The 18,948-nt window shown below is 37.0% G+C and overlaps 1 protein-coding gene and 1 pseudogene across 1 annotated transcript; both read right to left on the bottom strand.

Annotated features, from left to right (window-relative positions):
• Positions 1-7,194: 7,194 nt before the first annotated feature.
• LOC132186246 (caffeic acid 3-O-methyltransferase-like) lies at positions 7,195-9,802 on the bottom strand (annotated as a pseudogene).
• Positions 9,803-13,873: 4,071 nt separating this feature from the next.
• LOC132186245 (cathecol O-methyltransferase 1-like) lies at positions 13,874-18,131 on the bottom strand. Its single transcript, XM_059600121.1, has 4 exons — positions 17,669-18,131; positions 14,542-14,855; positions 14,351-14,415; positions 13,874-14,264 (listed from the first exon to the last, which is right to left on the bottom strand). The coding sequence occupies exons 1-4, from the start codon at positions 18,100-18,102 to the stop codon at positions 13,968-13,970; spliced, it is 1,110 nt and encodes a 369-aa protein (XP_059456104.1). The 5' UTR covers positions 18,103-18,131; the 3' UTR covers positions 13,874-13,967.
• Positions 18,132-18,948: the final 817 nt, after the last annotated feature.

The raw sequence follows: 18,948 nt of genomic DNA, 5'->3' as shown, positions 1-18,948 counted from the left end.
CATTAGCAATTCATGTATAGTCAAATTTGGTTAACTTAAAAACATTTTTTTTTTTTTTTTGGCATGACATGGTACATGGGAATTGATAATATGAAGGTTACAGAGACCATCTACTTTGAACTTTGGAAAGTTTTTTTGTGGCATCTTTCTCTCCCTCACCCTTTCTTCCTATCTACTTTAACATAAAAACATTGTTTGTTGGTAGCCTGACAGGGCACATGGAAATTAACATTATGAAGGTTGCAGAGATCATCTACTTTAACTTAGAAACAGTTTTTTTTTTTTTTTTTTGGGCATCATACATGGGCATTGAGAATATTAAGGTTGCAGATATCAGAACAATAGAGATGTGGCGAACAACAAATAAAACAACTGAAGTGGGAAAAGATTGGATTCATTGCATATCCAATGATTTTTTGATCATTTTAATCCCAAAGTCTGATAAGGAAATTTATCGAATTCAAAAATAACCGTTGGGAGAAACAACACAATATCTTAAACAATATTATTTTAAAAAAACGTACTTGATAAACAGACAACGTATCAGGATAGGGCGTAAAACAAAGAGACACCAAAATGGTAGTTTTATTATTGAATGAATAATCACATAGGATGTCTTACACATATATACATGTATACAGCAGTATAACAAAAATAGAAAACAAAACACTGATTTCTAATTACATGGGATTGACTCTAATTCCTTCTTTATCTTGATTATTCTCTTTCTTTTTTATATGAGCTTGAGCAGCACGTTAGTGTATCAAATCTTGGACAGATTTGATATGTATGGATCTTTCCTCATTGGCTTGTTCACATCTTTCCTTTCTTATTGAGATATGATACTATTGACAACAACTGGCATGATCTTCTTTTTATTGCACGAACACAGTCTGTGAGGATTTATTCTCAACTTAGCCTTGGACAACACATTCCAAATCAGGTGTAGCTTGAGTAACTGATGGAGGTGTATCACAGGTTGCAGTATGTATTCCAACAGCCCCTCGCAAGCGAATGGGGGGAACCACCATGAGCTTGGACTTGAAGAACAAAAATTGAGCAGAAGAAAGTCCCTTTGTAAAAACATCAGCAATTTGATCTCCAGAGGAAATAAACTTAACTGTGATATCACGGTTCACAACTTTCTCACGGACAAAATGGTAATCAACTTCAATATGTTTTGTACGGGCATGGAAGACCGGATTTGAGGCCAGAGCAATAGCACTAATATTATCACACCAAAGGGTAGGCACAGAGGGAAGAGGAATACCAAGATCTCTAAACAACATACGAATCCAAAACAAATCAGCAGTTGTAAGCGCTAAAGCCCGGTATTCGGCTTCGGTACTTGAACGAGAGACAATAGCTTGTTTCTTAGCACTCCATGAGACAAGACAATTACCAAGAAAGATGGCAGAGCCAGAGGTGGATTTCCTATCATCAGGGCTGCCAGCCCAATCAGCATCACAATAGGCAGACAAAGTAAGAGGGCCCTTGGTGTACAATAGTCCATGATCAACAGAATTCTTCAAGTAACGTAAAACACGTTTGGCAGCCGTCCAGTGAGTGGTAGTAGGAGAATGCAAATGCTGACAGAGTTGATTGACTGCAAATGCAAGTTCGGGCCGGGTCAAGGTGCAGTACTGAAGTGATCCCACAACATGCCTATAAATGGATGGATCAGGAAGAGGAGACCCATCAAATTGGGACAGTTTGCTGCTGGAGGAACAAGGAGAAGTGGACGGCTTAGCTCCTGTCATCTGAACACGATGTAAGAGATCCGAGATGTATTTTGCTTGGCAGAGATGAAGGCCAACATCAGTCCGTGTAGCCTGAATACCAAGAAAGAAGCTAAGGGGACCAAGATCCTTAAGTGGAAATTCCTGCTGTAACTTGGAGATGAGTGACTGAATTACTGCAACATGAGAACCAGTGAGTATAATATCATCTACATAGATAAGCATGAACAACCGAATGCTCCCATGAGTAAAGATAAATAACGAGGGATCAACCAATGAAGCTATAAATCCAAGTTCAAGCAAAAATGAAGATAACCGATGAAACCATGCCCGGGGAGCTTGCTTGAGACCATACAAAGATTTGTGTAGCTTACAAACAAAGTCTGGATGTAGCTTGTCGACAAACCCTTGAGGTTGTTCCATGTACACTTCTTCCCCAAGATACCCATGTAAAAATGCATTAGAGATGTCCAATTGTCGAATAGGCCAATTAAATTGAACAGCCAAACAGAGAATGATACGAATAGTAGAGGGTTTGATCACAGGACTAAACGTTTCATTATAATCAATACCACATTGTTGTTCAAAACCACGGGCTACCAAACGAGCCTTAAACCGCTCAATAGAACCATCAGGCTTTTGTTTAATCTTGTAGACCCACTTGTTGCGAATGATATTATGATGCAAAGGTCTTGGACACAAGGTCCATGTGTCATTGGAAACCAAGGCTTGATATTCTTGAAGCATAGCTTCCTGCCAGCGTGAATCAGCAGCAGCTTTAGTAAAGCTGCTGGGCTCCTTCTCGGTAAGAATAGTATGAAAGGAATGAAAGGGGTGTTTAGTAGAGTGATAGAGTTTGAAGTTGGTAAAGGGTTTAGGTTTAAGGGAGCCAGTTTGGGAGCGGGTAGTCATTGGATGATGAGGTAAAGGTACAGATTGTTGAGGAGGAGGCAGGGACGGAGAAACAACAAGGGAGGTATCAAGGTGATCAAGAGGGCGTGAATTGAAAATGGGGGAGACAGATTCAGTGTGGTCTAATGGAAGGGTGAGGGGTACAGGGGAGGTAGGTGGGCTGGTTGGGATATGAGATGAGAGAGGGGAAAAGAAGTAGATGGTGAATGAGGAGTTAGGGGCGGATCCAAGGGTGCAAGTACATGAGGAGAAGCAGGAGGTGGGTTGATAGTTGAATGAGGTGTATCAGTGGGTGCAAGTGATGACTGAAATGAGGATGGCAAAGAGAAACTTACCGGGCTGAGCAAAGGAATATCATTCTGTGCAGTGAGCTTGGAGGGCAGCAGCATGGCATCAGGTTCCTTGGCTGGAAAATTACTCTCATCAAACACCACATGTCGAGAAAGGTAAACTTTGTTGGTGGTGGGATCAAGACACTTATACCCTGCATGATGATAACCAAGAAACAAGCATGGCTTTGACCTATATTCAAGCTTGTGTAGACCATGAGGACGCAAGAGAGGAAAACATTTACACCCAAAAACCCGAAACCGTTGGTAGTCAGGTGCTTTCTTATATAATTTAGAAAAAGGGGATTTGAAGTCTAGAGTGGGAGTGGGTAGCCGGTTGATTATATATACAGCAGTTATAAAAGCATCAACCCAATACTTGTTAGAGAGATGAGCATGCGCAAGGAGAGTTAGGCCGGTTTCTAAAATATGTCTCAATTTTCTCTCAGCAAGCCCATTTTGTTGAGATGTGTGGGGACATGATTTTCGGTGAATGATCCCATATTGGTTAAAGAATGATTGAAATTGAACTGAGTTATATTCTCCACCACCATCAGACTGAAATTGTTTAATGGTGGTAGAAAATTGGTTTTCAACCATGAGTTTAAATTTGACGAATTGATCAAAAACTTCTGATTTGGCATATAAAGGATAAATCCAAGAGAAGCGCGAAAAATCATCAATAAACACCACATAATACTTGTAACCACTCACAGAGGAGACGGGTGAAGTCCACACATCTGTGTGGATTAATTGAAGGGGATGAGTTGAGACACGGTTGGATGGATGGAAGGGTTGTCTTTTGCTTTTGCCCAACTGACATGAAATGCAAACATCACTTTTATTCATATTATGAAAAGACAAGGGTAAAGAAAAATTCTTAATAACACGTGAAACGATATCAAAGGAAGGATGTCCTAATCGAAAATGCCATCCCATTGAGGATGTCTTTATTCCAAGAAATGCAGTGAAGGAGTGATGATCTCTAAGAGAGGATTTGTGAAGCCGAAGGGGGTAGAGGCCATTCTCACTTTTGCCCTCCAGCAGCACCGCATGAGTCCGATAGTCCTTCACATAAAAATGATGAGCAGTTAGAATAAAATAACAATCATTGTCCATACAGAAACGTTGAATAGATAACAGATTGGCAGTGGCTTGTGGACAATGAAGAACTTTATTAAGATGAAAAACAGAATTAGAGGGAGATTGAAGGGTTGTAAGACCAGTATTTGTTATTATGAGCCCAGCACCATTACCAACAGCCACTGTATCATCACTCTGGAAAGGTTGTTGTAAGCTCAGGTTCTCTAGGTCATTGGTGATGTGGGCATTGGCACCACTATCAGCAAACCAAGGTTGTTCTTCAGTGGCGGCATTAGTTTGAGCCACCATAGCAGCCAACTGAGGTGGTGGATGCTTGCCTTGATAAGCATAATCCATGCGGTGGAAACAATCCAGTGCTTGATGACTGGTTTTTCCACAGATTTGACAAGAAGGCCTACTGCTGCGAGTAAACTGGTTGTCATATGCTCCTGGACGGAAGGCCAAAGGACTTTGTCTTCTATTGTTGTATGGTGGCCTGACAGAGTGGCCAGATGCAGGGGAGTACCCATACTGCCGAGGGTGAAAATTGTTTGATCTTGTAGCAAATGAATAGCCATGTTGACGAGGAGAGAAATTGGATTGAGAACCCCGTGGGAGAAATTTCATGGGCTGCTGTGATGGGGTTTTGTTCCTCTGCTGCCAGTTGCGGTCACCTGTAGGTTTGTTAGTAAACAAGGCAAAACTAGCTGGGTCTGTAGAATGAGTTTGCTGCTGCTGCAAAAGTGTCTCATGATTGAGTAAAAGATCACGAAAGACATCAAATTTCAAAGTTTTGTCATGTGTAGCCATTGCATATGAAGTAATAAAATTAGTGAAGGAAGGATTCAAACCACCAATGATAAATGAGATGAGATCCTCATCAGCAAGAGGACTACCAACTATAGCCAATTGATCAGAAATCCCTTTGGCAGTCTGAATAAATTCTGCACAGGTTTTATTTTCTTGGCGAATGGTCTGAAGTTGGCGTTTCAACTGAGTGATGCGATACTTGGATTGGGACGCAAATCTGTTTGCCAAAGAGTCCCAAACTTCTCGAGATGTGTTGAGTCCAAAGACAGGAGACACAACATTTTCAGACAAAGTTACAAGGATCATACTAAGAAGACATTGATCCTTCTTTGTCCAATCCACAAATGCTGGATTAAGTACTTCTTTACCTTCACTATTAGGAGGTAAGAATTGAGGAGGGCAAGGCTCTGAACCGTCAACTATGCCCATAAAGTCATGACCACGAAGGATTGGCCGGAATTGAGACAACCATGTTGGATAGTTAAGGTTGTCAAGCTTAATCTGAACTGTGGGAGTGGGATTTGGAAAAGAGAAAGCAGTGCTGCTAGAGGCGGCCATTGAAGGATCGAAATTCAGCGTTGGCTATAAGGCTTTGATACCATAAAAACAATGAGACACCAAAATGGTAGTTTTATTATTGAATGAATAATCACATAGGATGTCTTACACATATATACATGTATACAGCAGTATAACAAAAATAGAAAACAAAACACTGATTGCTAATTACATGGGATTGACTCTAATTCCTTCTTTATCTTGATTATTCTCTTTCCTTTTTATATGAGCTTGAGCAGCACGTTAGTGTATCAAATCTTGGACAGATTTGATATGTATGGATCTTTCCTCATTGACTTGTTCACATCCTTCCTTTCTTATTGAGATATGATACTATTGACAACAACTGGCATGATCTTCTTTTTATTGCACGAACACAGTCTGTGAGGATTTATTCTCAACTTAGCCTTGGACAACACATTCCAAATCAGGTGTAGCTTGAGTAACTGATGGAGGTGTATCACAGGTTGCAGTATGTATTCTAACAGGGCGGGCCATGTTGTATAACATGAGGCATGTCGAAATTAATGCTCTTAATTTTGGGGTATTTGGAAATGATTAAGCTAAGGACCACTCCGATATTTCCACTACCAACGTCAACGATCTGCTTGAGGCTCTCAAAACCATCATAGGACTCAAGCATTTTCTTAACAAGTAAGGTAGTGAATTCAAATCAAACGACTTTTTAGATGTAATTTTTTTTTTTCTAGTTTCATTTGCTTAAATAATTTTTTTATTAATAATCTCTACAAGTAATTAAGAAAATTCTCAGGTAGTACTAGTTTTCGTTGATCAATTTTTAACCAAATAAAATGACTTACGTCAACATTTATCTTTATAAAGAAATTAATTTTGTATAGTTATCATAATAACTTAATAACTAAAAACTTTTGAAAATTTTTGTTTACTATGTCCCTCACTTCTCCCCACTTTTAATGCTCCCTTTCTGTTTTTCTCTCTTTCCTTGTATTTTTCATGAAAAAACTATAATTTTTTTTTAAAGATAAATACTATATATACTTTTGTTTGTTATTTCATTTAATAGTGATTTTCAGTGACGTACTATTTTAGGAAGTGAGTACGTGGGAGTGAACACTTTAAAGTATGTATAGCATTTTTTAAAAAACAATTCATAATAAGATTTCCACTTATATGGATGCATCCCTTATTGCGGGCGTTTGGTTAATTTCACTACAAAAAAATTTCAGATTTAGTGACGCCTTGTAAGAAAACGACACTCCAAGGCGTCTCATTTAGTGGAACCGACACCCCTATAATAAGGGTGTCTGTTGAACAGTAAACCAACACCCTTAAGAGGTGTCGACAATGATTTACAAAGTGCTTGTTAAAGTAGTTTGAAATTTCAAACTACTTTAATAGGCACTTTGTTATATGAGAGATTTGTCAAAGATTTTTTTTTTTTTTTTCTTCTACGATGTTGACAAGTAATTTTAAATACTCAACTCTTATCTCATCCAATTTTAACAAGTGGCGCATGAAGAGACCATTTGCTTGACTTGGGCATGAAAGAGGTTGGCAGTCAAGCAGCATGAATCACTCATTTCAGGTTAATCTCTAAATTGATGGCTTTGTTATCATTTCATTAGACTGATGTGTCATGCCTACATAATACTATATCTATAAGCTATGTGTATATATATATATATATATCAACTGCAGCTAATTTGAAGTCGCAATTCTTATTTCAACTTTTCATAAGCATTTTTATTTAAAGTGTTTGGACAAGAAACGATAGATTTCCAAATTAATATTACAAGCAAGCAATCTACTTGAAGAACTCCATAACCCAATAATTACAGACAAAAGATTCAAATCTGATGCCACTAAACCCTGCTTTGGTTGCCAAGGCAATGAATTCTGCTTCCGTCCTTTCCTTCCCTCCTGGGGGTAACATGAGTCATCACGTTCACATCCAATTGACAGTTGCACTTCATAGAAGTGCTATTCTCAGGCATAATTGGAAGAGCTGCATCCACAACAATCACCTTTCCATCATTTGGTGTAGCCTCGTAGCAGTTCTTCAACAGCTTCAAGCACTTTTCATCATTCCAATCATGGAGTATCCACTACAAAATGTATCCAAATTATAACACCATTTCTCTTCAACTCATATACAAAAAGTACACAAATCAATCAAACCCACCTTCATAAAAATGGCATCCCCCTTAGGAACGCTTTCGAACATGTCTCCCCCGACATGTTCCACACCTGCAACACCAATTAATTAACACCTCTCTTTATCCCCCCACACACAAATATATATAGCTTATGAAGAACATTATATATATATAGAAGAAGAGCAAATTAACCAGGATAAAGTGGGGCATGTTGTATGACATGGGGCAAGTCGAAATTAATGGCCTTGATATGGGGGTATCTGGAAGTGATCAAGTTGAGAGTGGCTCCTAGACCGCCGGCAACATCAACCAATTGCTTGAGTTGCTGGAAGCCTTTGTAGGAGTCAAGGATGTTCTTCATCACAATGGTTGTGTGGTTGAACATGGCTGCGTTGAAAAGCTGGTTGAACCTTGGCTCCAACCCGGCGTACTCGAAGGCCTGCATGCCATGAGCTCTGTTGAATGGAATTCCTCCTCCCTCAAGAATTGCATCTTTCAGATGGGACCTATCAATGAATTCGGACCAGAATCAGCGCAAGTACTGGATTGTACGAGAAAAAATTTGTAAATAAATCTACAAATATTATATAAATTCCAAGATCTTAACTATATATATATCATGAGTTTCACAATAAATTCATAAAAGAATGTACCAGAATCTAGAACAATTAAACTTGAGTAGTTTGGAATTCGCTACACTATCTATTCCATGCACCACATGATGTTTCTCAACAATCACGACAACTACTATAAGTAAAACAAAAATCTTGCAATATATAGTTATATTTATTTATTTAGTATTAGGTTAATTTTGTCAAAATCACTTAATTATAAACAGACACAAGAGCAATCACCCAACGCAAATTGTAGGACAAGCAAAGCTCACATGAATGATAGAGAGATTAGGTAGTGTAAGAGGTAGCCTACATGTTCGAATTATGATCTAATTAATTTGTTTATCCCAATTCGCAGTTTAAACTCGAAAACATTAATATTGTAATATAAGGGGGTTGGGTTTAACGACATTGTTATTTCAAATATGTGATGGATTTAAACATTTAAACTCAAAAATATCTATTGAATCATTAAATGGCAGAATAAATATTGTAGTTTGTCATATATATATATATATATATATATGAAAGCATTTTTAATGGTCTAAAAAGCCTAAAAATGGCCAAAAAGCACTTTTGGCAAAAGCTTAAAATTGAAGTTTTTGCCAAAAAGCTTTTTTTTTTTTTTTTTACTTAAAACATCTATTTCTCAAACACAATCCTAAAACCGGTTCTAAAATAACTTTGCACACCAAAAGCACTTTAGGCATAACTGTGCAATATTTTCATAAACAAGTGGACTAGCTTAAAAAAATTGTTTGATAATCCTTTTTTTTTTTTTTTTTTTCACTAAAAAAGTCAAAACATTAACAAACAACTTGCAACAATTTTTTAATATTCTTTTTACCAATTCGATGATGGATTCACATGTCCATTGTACCGATACGATGAAAGATCGTCAACTAGTTTTTTTTTTATTTATTTTTTTGGAAAAAAAAATAAACAAAAGAAGAAAACAAACTAATTATGAATAGAAAAAGGAGGGAAAAGAAGAAAAAAGTGGAGGTGAAAATAGAAAACATACCAGCTATCCAAGCTGACCTTGTCATGATACAAGGCCATGATAGGTCCCAAAGAGACACCATCTTCGTTGCAGACGAAGTGTTTAGACACATTAGAAAGACTATAAAGCCTCTGCAAAGATCCAGAGTCATCAGCAGCCACAGAGCAACCAAGCAGAGAATGGGTGGCCAGCAACCTCAGAATACGGTCCAACATTGTGGGTGCCTCGGGGTTCTTGGTTGGCATCTGTTGAACAATCTGTGTTGGGGAGAGCTTGGCTCCCGGACCTGCTTTTGCTAGAATTTCAAAAACGCCAAGCTCCACGGCTGATTGCAAGGTCATGGGCACCACAAGGGAGCTCGCCACCTGTATTGCATACGAGAAGCTCTCGTCTTCATTCTCATGATCACCATCATGAGTTATTGGGGTCGATTTCAAAAGAGAGGCCATTGGAGAAACTGGAAGAGAAATCTGCTCTAAATTTGTTTAGATATTGCAAGTTTAATCAATTGATCGATCGATTTATAAGCCGTATGAAGGTGGTGTTGAAATTTGGCTCATATTAGTCAAACAAAAATTAGCCACCGAATGAAGACTTTTTGTTAGCAAAAGATAAGAGTAGGAAAAGTCTTGTATTGTCGGCAAACTCTCAGCCTTGTGGTTGTGGAATAATAGGCAGATTATGTCAATTATTTTGAAACTTTAGTTTCTTTCTAGAACCAATATCCTAATTGCCTGGATTCATAAGGCGTAGACTTATGGGGAAAATAAAATAAAATAAACCCCCTCTCAGCTCTCAGATTTGAAACAACCAATCATTAACCATTGTAATTTCGACCTGAATTTTTTTTTTCTAGGCAATTTCCAGCGTATTTTTCTATGTGTTTCATTGCAGTACGTAATTATTCGTGATTAATTGTAAATTAATCCAAGGTTTGGGCCTTTCGCTTGCAGAATTTGTAAATTGCATGGAAAAAGGAAGAAGGTAATTTAATTTGTTACTTACTAAATTGCTCTTTTTGTCGGTTTAAACAAGAGTTGTCTCCATCTTTATAGGGTGCATTGAAGCTGTCCATTGAATATTTGCATGTGCAACAGGACGATATTTTTGGACCCCATTTTGTTAGGGCGGGTATTCGGACTATTTGACACCTAACTGAACAAGATGGATTTTGAGTACCCTTTAACATGAGGCTAACCATTCACACCCATTGCATCCAATTCCCATCGAAGTTATCATGATTGTATATAAAATAAGAGTATCTAAGAACACACGAAATATTTATTATTATTATTATTATTAATAAAAACTTGGAGATTTTCATTATCTTCCGATTTTCATTACTCTGGAAGATACTCTTGCTCAATAAACACAATATCACAAATAAAACCTAGAAAATCTTTAGAACGGTTTACAAAGTGAGAAAACTAATACTTAATACCTTAAGTGACATGTGAAAGGATATTATAATTTAGTATTTAATTTTCTGTTTTCAACGTTGCCGGAGATGGTTTCTTTTTTCTTTTTCTTTTTTAGATTTAATTTTAAATTAAATTAATAAAAAATTCGCTATGCTGATGTGGTAAAACAATGCGTTTCAACCAATCTAACGGCAGTTAAAAAATTTTAACGGCATAGATTTTATTGGCATTTCGATTGACCCAATGAGTAACTTTTCAAAAGAAAAAAACTTAGGGAGTTTTTTATTTTTTAGCAAGTTGACTCATGGACTTATAATATATTATCCTAAATAATTTTGTAGTATAATTGCCAAAAAAAAAAAAAAGCCACATACCTGACATAATTAAAAACAAAGAAAAAATTATAGTGTAGTTATTTATGTTTGAAAAAATAAAGAAAGAAAGTCCTTAACAATATAAATTGTATTTATATTATAAGGGTATTTTAGGAATTTGATCACAATATGATTCCATTCACCAATATATTGCATTGTACCAAACGAAGGAATACATAATCAGTGTTCTATTCCAACGTCACAACCAAACAAAGGAATATGAATAGTTAGTCTATTCTACACTCTTCTATTCCTAGTAGTAACCAGTCATTTTCAAATGGACTAGACATTCTGCGAACCAAATGAGGCTTAAATGTCATAATTTGCATTAAAAACCCTAACAACAAGTGTATATAAAAGGCAATTTGATAACGGAATATACCTTGAATGTGATTTGATAAAAAGTTAAACTCTAAGAATCTCACAAGTATTTTTCTCTAGAATTAAATCTGAACCATCTTGTACATGAGTTATAGATTTTATTAACTAAATTAGCTATTGCACTCTAAACATAAAAACTTCAAGTGACATTTATGTAATGAATAGACCTCCTTTTATATATATATATATATATAAAAGATAGCCCATAAACTTTGAAAGAGGCTTGGACCGAGCCCCTCCAGCAATGAATGTGGCCTTCCCTTTAATATGACATCTTTGGATTTTTCTCCATATACGTACAATGGCTGTGTATAAACTTTGAAACAGTCTCCGAGCTCTTCTTTTCATAAGATGTTCCAAGATTTTTCTTTGATCGTCATTGATTGTGTATGAACTTTACAAAAAATGTGCATGTTTGACTGTCTTATCTTTCGCAGCCTTGGTGCTAAGAATTGGCGCTCTTCTTTGACTGTCTTATCTTTCATTGTCTTATCTTTCGCAGTCCGTGGTTCATTGTCTTATCTTTCGTAGCCCTTGGTTCACTGAAGCTATGTTTGCCCCCAGCCAAGGCCGGCACTGTAGCTGGAACGGCACTGTTCCAGCTACAGTGCCAACTGGCTCGTGGCAGCAAAATTGACTTTTCATCTTAATTTTTTTTTTAAAATGAGGGAAAGAAGATGGGGGTGGTTCCGACCACCGCGGCCAAATAGGTCCATGGGACCGCCCCATTCTTGACAAAGAGTTAATCCGATACGCAGCCGATCTTGAAGTTGAACCACCCGAGTAATAGAGATTAGTCCGACTCCTGCTGTGCGAGAGTCACCGGGTGCATTTGGTAGGCCGGGACCGCGAGGCTGAAATTGGTTTGACCACCTGCCGTGCGTATCGGGATGGCCAAACTACTAACCGCTTTGGAATTGAACAAACCACCAGTATTTTATTCCCTTTTTTTTTTTTTCGCGGGGGGGTGGTAGGATACCTTATGGCCAAAATAGACCACCATTTTGCCAAAGGGGTGTGGAACCACCCATAGTTCTCCTTTCTTTATTCTTTTTTTTTTTTTTTTTTTTTTGAATGTTTTGCTTTAAAAAATAATATTACTAAAATCAATTTTTATTGTATGTCGGATAGCGTAGCTAAAACGATTAAGTTCCAGTCTGATCTTGGAATACTGCTCACGGCAAACATAGCTTGACTTATCTTTTGCAGCCTTGGTGCTAAGAATTGGCGCTCTTCTTTGATTGTCTTATCTTTCATTATCTTATCTTTTGCTGCCCTTGGTTCACTGACTTACCTTTCGCAGCCTTGGTGCTAAGAATTGGCGCTCTTCTTTGACTGTCTTATCTTTCATTATCTTATCTTTCGCTGCCCTTGGTTCACTGACTTACCTTTCGCAGCCTTGGTGCTAAGAATTGGCTCTCTTCTTTGACTGTCTTATCTTTCGTTGTCTTATCTTTCGCAGCCCTTGGTTCACTGACTTATCTTTCGCAGCCTTGGTGCTAAGAATTGGCGCTCTTCTTTGACTGTCTTATCTTTCATTGTCTTATCTTTCGTAGCCATGGTTCACTGAAGCTATGTTTGCCCCCAGCCAAGGCCGGCACTGTAGCTGGAACGGCACTATTCCAGCTACAGTGCCAACTGACACGTGGCAGCAAAATTGACTTTTTCATCTTTAATTAATTTTTTTTTTTTTTTTTTTTTTAAAATGTGGAAGGAAGAAGATGGGGTGGTTCCGGCCACCCCTTGGCCAAATAGGTGGCGGACCACCCGTGTAGGGGTGGTCAAGATCCACCCAGCCAAGAAAGTCCAGTGCATTTGGGGGTGGCCGGACCACCCCCAAGGGGCTGGGGGTGGTTTTGGCCACCCCATACGACGACCACCCCCAAATGCACCCGTTCCCTTTTTTTTTTTTGCGCCAAGGGGCGACCACCCCCAAATGCACCCGTTCCCTTAAATTCAAGATTTGATAATAAAATCGGGTCGTGAATCACTTTATACATTTGTCACGTGGGAACAAAGCCCATGACATGTTGAATTGAACTTTGCAAAGAATTCAACCGGTCCATGTGGGGAAGAGAGAAAAAAAAAATCACCCATAGAAAGAAGAAAAAAAGAAGTCTTTCTCTCATGAGTCTCATCTTTACGTACGTAGGGCCCAAAAGGATTCATGATAGACATTACGACTAGCAGCGAAGTGTGAACTTACAGTACAAATGCATACCCTACTCCCAAGGGTCAGTTGCCAACCGGGTCGGGTCCACTATTTAGGCCGGGCTTTTATGCGGAGAAATGCTACATGAGTTCTCCCTTTAATATTTAAGTGCTTACTTTCTAATATGACAAATATTATTACATTCGTTTTTCATTACAATATTTTTTAGTCTCATAAATTTACTATAATTAATTACCTTAAGAAATAAGGATTTGGGAGTATAAAAGAGGAAATTCGCATCATGCCTACATTATACTATATCTATAAGCTATATATATATCATAGCAGCTAACTTGAACTCGATCGCAATTCTTATTTCAACTTTTCATAAGCATTTTTATTTAAAGGGTTCGGACAATTTCCAAAAATTAATATTACAAGCAAGCAAGCAATCTACTTGAAGAACTCCATAACCCAAAAATTACAGACAAAAGATTCATATCTGATGCCACTAAATCCTGCTTTGGTTGCCAAGGCCATGAACTCTGCTTCCGTCCTTTCCTTCCCTCCTGGGTTTTGACACATCATAAGCACATCCATTTGACAGTTGCTCTTCACACAAGTGCTAATCTCATGCACAATCGGAAGAACTGCATCCACAACAATCACCTTTCCGTCTTTTGGAGTTGCCTCGTAGCAGTTCTTCAGCAGCTTCAAGCACTGTTCATCACTCCAATCATGGAGTATCCACTACAAAATGTATATGTATATCCAAATTATAACGCCATTTCTCTTCAACTCATACACAAAAAAGTACACAAATCAATAAAACCCACCTTCATAAAAATGGCGTCCCCCTTAGGAACGCTTTCGAACATGTCTCCTCCGACATGTTCCACACCTGCAACACAAATAATTAACACCTCTCTTTATCCACACACACACACACACACACACACACACACACACACACATATATATATATAGCTTATGAAGAACATTATATATAAAAGAATAGCATATATACCAGGATACTGTGGGGCATGTTGAATAACATGGGGCAAATCGAAATTAATGGCCTTGATATGGGGGTATCTGGAAGTGATCAAGTTAAGTGTGACTCCTAGACCGCCACCGACATCAACCAATTGCTTGAGTTGCTGGAAGCCTTTGTAGGAGTCAAGGATGTTGTTAATAACAATGGTAGTGTGGTTGAACATGGCTGTGTTAAGAACCTGATTGAACCTGGGCTCCAACCCGCAATACGCGAAGGCGTCCGTGCCATGAGCCCTGTTGAATGCAGAAATTCCTCCCTCAAGAATTGCATCTTTCAGTTGGGACCTGTCAATGAATCCGGGTTAGATGTCATATTTGATTCATTTAGGACACCATACAGATCAACTACAGTAGTACTGTTAGAAGTTTGTGTTCTTTTTCATTGAACTTAAAATACCAGAATCAGCACATGCAACTGAATTGTACATTTTGAATGTAAAATGTTATGTGTCTATTTTGCATGTAAGAAACATATACTTCTTAAATAACAAGGACAAAGTTGGAAGAGCACATGCCCTTTTAATAAATTTTTTTCAAATTATGTCAGTCATATTTAAATAGCATGTCTTTCACATACAAAATGAACAGATGACATTTTTGTAACTTGAATTGGATAAAGTTTACCTAGCCAATTTTGGAACAAGACTGTCATTTATCCCTAGGGGCACTAACTACTTTTTTTTTTTTTTTTTTCTTTTTCTTTTTCTTTTTCTAAGCAAGACTAACTTAGAAGGAAAAAAAACACTAAAAAAACAAAACAAAACAATAAGGCTCTTAATTAGGACGAATATTGAGGGTTGCAAATTTATTATTGAGAGGGACCCAGTTTATTATCTCACTATGGAGAATAGCTAGTATGTTTGATTGATTTGCTCCACCCATTTTAAAAAAGAAACATATTACACATTATTCTCATAACTATTCGTGGAGCTACGATGTGGCCTGTGGGGGCCACAGCTTTTTAATTTTTCTTTTTATATGAAAATTTTGAAAATGACTCTTATATATTTGTCATTTTAAAAAAATAATAATAATAACTTGAAAGAGAGGCTTGCTTGCTCTTTTGAAAATCAGTGTATTTTTTATTTTTAATCACTCTAAAGCTTTTTATTGAATTATTGGTAACAATTTTGTTTTCTCTATTGAGTAAATAAGGCAAAAATAATATTTGTTTTGATTGTATCAGCCGTCAAGCATTATTTGCTTCTTAGAAAATATTATAAGATTTATATAAAATTAATTTGTAAAAAATTTCAAGAGATGTATGTTTTAAAAAAATGGTTAAATACTAAAAACCCTTTTAGGGTTTGAACTCTTTATTTTTTGCTCCCTAGGTTTTCATTTTTATCACAAGAAGTACCTGTGATTTTCATAAAGACGAAAATAGTACCTCAGTTAAAATTTCGTTTAAAACTTTACGGAACGCCACGTCAACACCAATTAAATTCTACCACGTGTCATATAATTACTTATTTTATTTAAAAAAAAATTAAAAAATTATATTTTTTCAAAAAAAAAAATTAAAAATTAAAAATTTTGGGGTGGCTCCTTGGCCATTTGGGGGGTGGCTGGGCCACCCCCATCTGGCCGGTTTGGGGGTGGGGAGCCACCCCACGGCTGGATGGGACTGGCCGAGCCACCCCCAAGGAGATTTTGGGAGTAAATCATTTGAGTGGCCATTTTCTTCGTTTCAGACCAAACCATTCTTGGATGTTTGCTTGCTATCCACTAAGCTTTCTGTTGGCAGAGTTCGGCGGGTAAGAAACCGGAAATACTCTGTTTTTTGTGTCTCTGGCCATAGTTGGGCCCTTGAATCTCCACAGCTTTGTCTTGATGTCCTTCGATGTCTCCCATCTCCTTTCTGTTCAAGCCAGGAAAAAGATGAACAGAGAAAAAATAAATAAATAAAAGTCAGGAAAATGATGAAGCAATTTTTTTTTTTTTTTTGGCTACTTTAAGATCGAGAGAGAAATACCCACATGAACAAAAATGCAGTTATCTTCATCAGTATACAATTTCTCCTTTTCCTCCAAATCCCATGTGTTGAATGAAGTTCCAATTTGTCCAACAAAGTCCATGGATCTTCGCTCAAGGCTGGAGCCGAATACTTCTCGGCATCTTTTTGTGATTAGCGGCAATCATGAAGCAAAATCTCCCCATCCGGCCGTGGGGTGGCTCCCCACCTCCAAACCGGCCAGTTGAGCTATCCAAAAATTTTTAATTTTTAATTTTTGAAAAAATATAATTTTTTTTTATTTTTTCTTTTAAAAATCAAAAAATAATATGTGACACGTAACAGAATTTGATTGGTGCCGAAGTGACATTCTGTTAAGTTTTGGATGGAGTTTTAACGAAGGAAATTTTTATCTTTATGAAAACCACAGGTACCTCCTGTAATAAAAATGAAAACCTAGAAGACAAAAAATAAAGAGTTCAAACCCTAAGGGTGTTTTTTAGTATTAAACACTTTAGCTATATATAATTTATTTCATGATTATATATATATATATATATATATATATATATATATATATATATATGTTGTTTTTCTATGATTGTTTATCAATTTGGTTGTCTCTTATGTCATTATAATTTAACTTCAAAAATTTAGGTTCATGACTCACAAAATTAAAATTAAAAACTATTTATTCAAAAGAAATGAAGTTGCCATTCCAAAAAGTACTAATAGACCCTTGGATTTTAATGATGAAACTTCAAATCTCAAAGAGTGCATGTCCTCTTAAATCTCTAAGGGTTGCAACTAAAGAACATCATTCTAAGATTCTAGTTGTGAAAAATATTTATTTTCTATTTTAAATTATGTTTATTATATTTTTAATTTGGCCCTGCAATTGTAAATTTTTGGCTCCGCCACTACTCATAACCATCTTCTAATCATATATTTTGCCAATTCAATGGTAGATTTACTTATCTACTATAGTGATACGATGAAAGATGGAATGAAAAATGATTTTTATCACTTCTCTTATCATCTATTGTTTTTTTGTGAAAAAAAAAAAAAGGCAAAAGAAGAAAACAAACACTAATTATGAACAAAGGGGGGACAAGAAAAGTGGAGGTGAAAATAGAGAACAGACCAGTTATCTAACGCGGCATTGTCGAGAATCAAGGCCATGAGAGGGCCCAAAGAGACACCATCTTCATTGCAGATGAAGTGTTTAGACACATCAGAAAGACTGTAAAGCCTATTGAAAGATCCTGATAAGTCATCAGCAATCACATAGCAACACAGCAAAGAATGGGTGGCCAGCATCCTCAGAATACGGTCCAACATCTTCGTGGCTGCCTCGGGGTTCTTGGTTGACATGTGTTGAACAATCTGTGAGGGGGAGAGCTTGGCTCCCGGACCCACTTTTGCTAGTATTTCAAAAACGCCAAGCTCGACGGCGGATCGCAAGGTCATGGGCAGCGCAAGGGAGGTCGCCACCTGCATGGCATATGTGAAGCTCTCTTCTGCATTCTCATGATCACCATCATGAGTTATTGGGGTAGATTTCAATAGAGAGGCCATTGGAGAAACTTGAAGAGAAATCTGCTCTAAATTTGTTTAGATATTGCAAGATTAGTCAATTGATTGATCGATTTATAAGCCGTATGAAGGTGGTGTTGAAATTTGGCTCATATTAGTCAGAGAAAAATTAGCCACCGAATGAAGATTTTTTGTCAGCAAAAGATAAGAGTAGGAAAAGTCTTGTATTGTGGGCTGCCCTTTTTTTTTTTTTTTTTTTTTTGACACGGTTGAAACCAGTGGCTCATATTAATACCAGTGGAAAGCCAAGTAGATGGGAGGAGAGTGAACGTTGGGTATTTCAGAAATTTCCTTACTACATCAGTATAAGTAGGGTTTAGAGTTTTTCATATATATATATGTTGCAATCCTGAATCATTAAAAGAAAAATATAGCCGTTTCTTTATGGATGTAGGCAAATTGTCAAACCACATTAAATTTGTGTCTTGACTCTCTCTCTCTTAATTTCTCTCTCTTTTTTTTTTTTTTTTTTTTTTTTTTTTTTTTTAATTCTATTGTTCATCAATTATTGTGCACAATAACAAGATACACCTAAGAATAGTTGTGCAGCTTGCGCCCAATATTTGCTCTTCAGTTACTGTCAAAAGAATCTGCCAGCCTGCCACCTCATTTGTTCATCAAGATTTGTGATTTGTCCTTATCTCCAAGAGTAATTGATGCAGCGAAGGATAGTAATGAACAAGAAAATAGCAAGTAGAAGGGATAAATATTTCTAAGATTGTGAGACTATCACAAGAATCAAAGAAACCTTCTCAAATCAATAGATGCTATCTATAAATTTAAGGGAAAAGTGATGAAGAAACTCAACTCTGAGTATTCTTATTGAGA

This window comes from Corylus avellana, chromosome ca7 (assembly GCF_901000735.1).
Source record: "Corylus avellana chromosome ca7, CavTom2PMs-1.0".
Lineage (NCBI taxonomy): Eukaryota > Viridiplantae > Streptophyta > Magnoliopsida > Fagales > Betulaceae > Corylus > Corylus avellana.
The sequence above is the reverse complement of the archived record's forward strand: the minus strand, read 5'-3'. Positions and strand labels throughout refer to the sequence as shown.

Coding starts and splice junctions, on each gene's coding strand:
- LOC132186245 (XM_059600121.1), bottom strand. CDS start 18,102: ATGGCCTCTCTATTGAAATCTACCCCAATAACTCATGATGGTGATCAT. Junction 14,856..17,668: donor AATGCCGCGTTAGATAACTG/GTCTGTTCTCTA, acceptor ATTCATTGACAG/GTCCCAACTGAAAGATGCAA. Junction 14,416..14,541: donor ACATGCCCCACAGTATCCTG/GTATATATGCTA, acceptor TTTGTGTTGCAG/GTGTGGAACATGTCGGAGGA.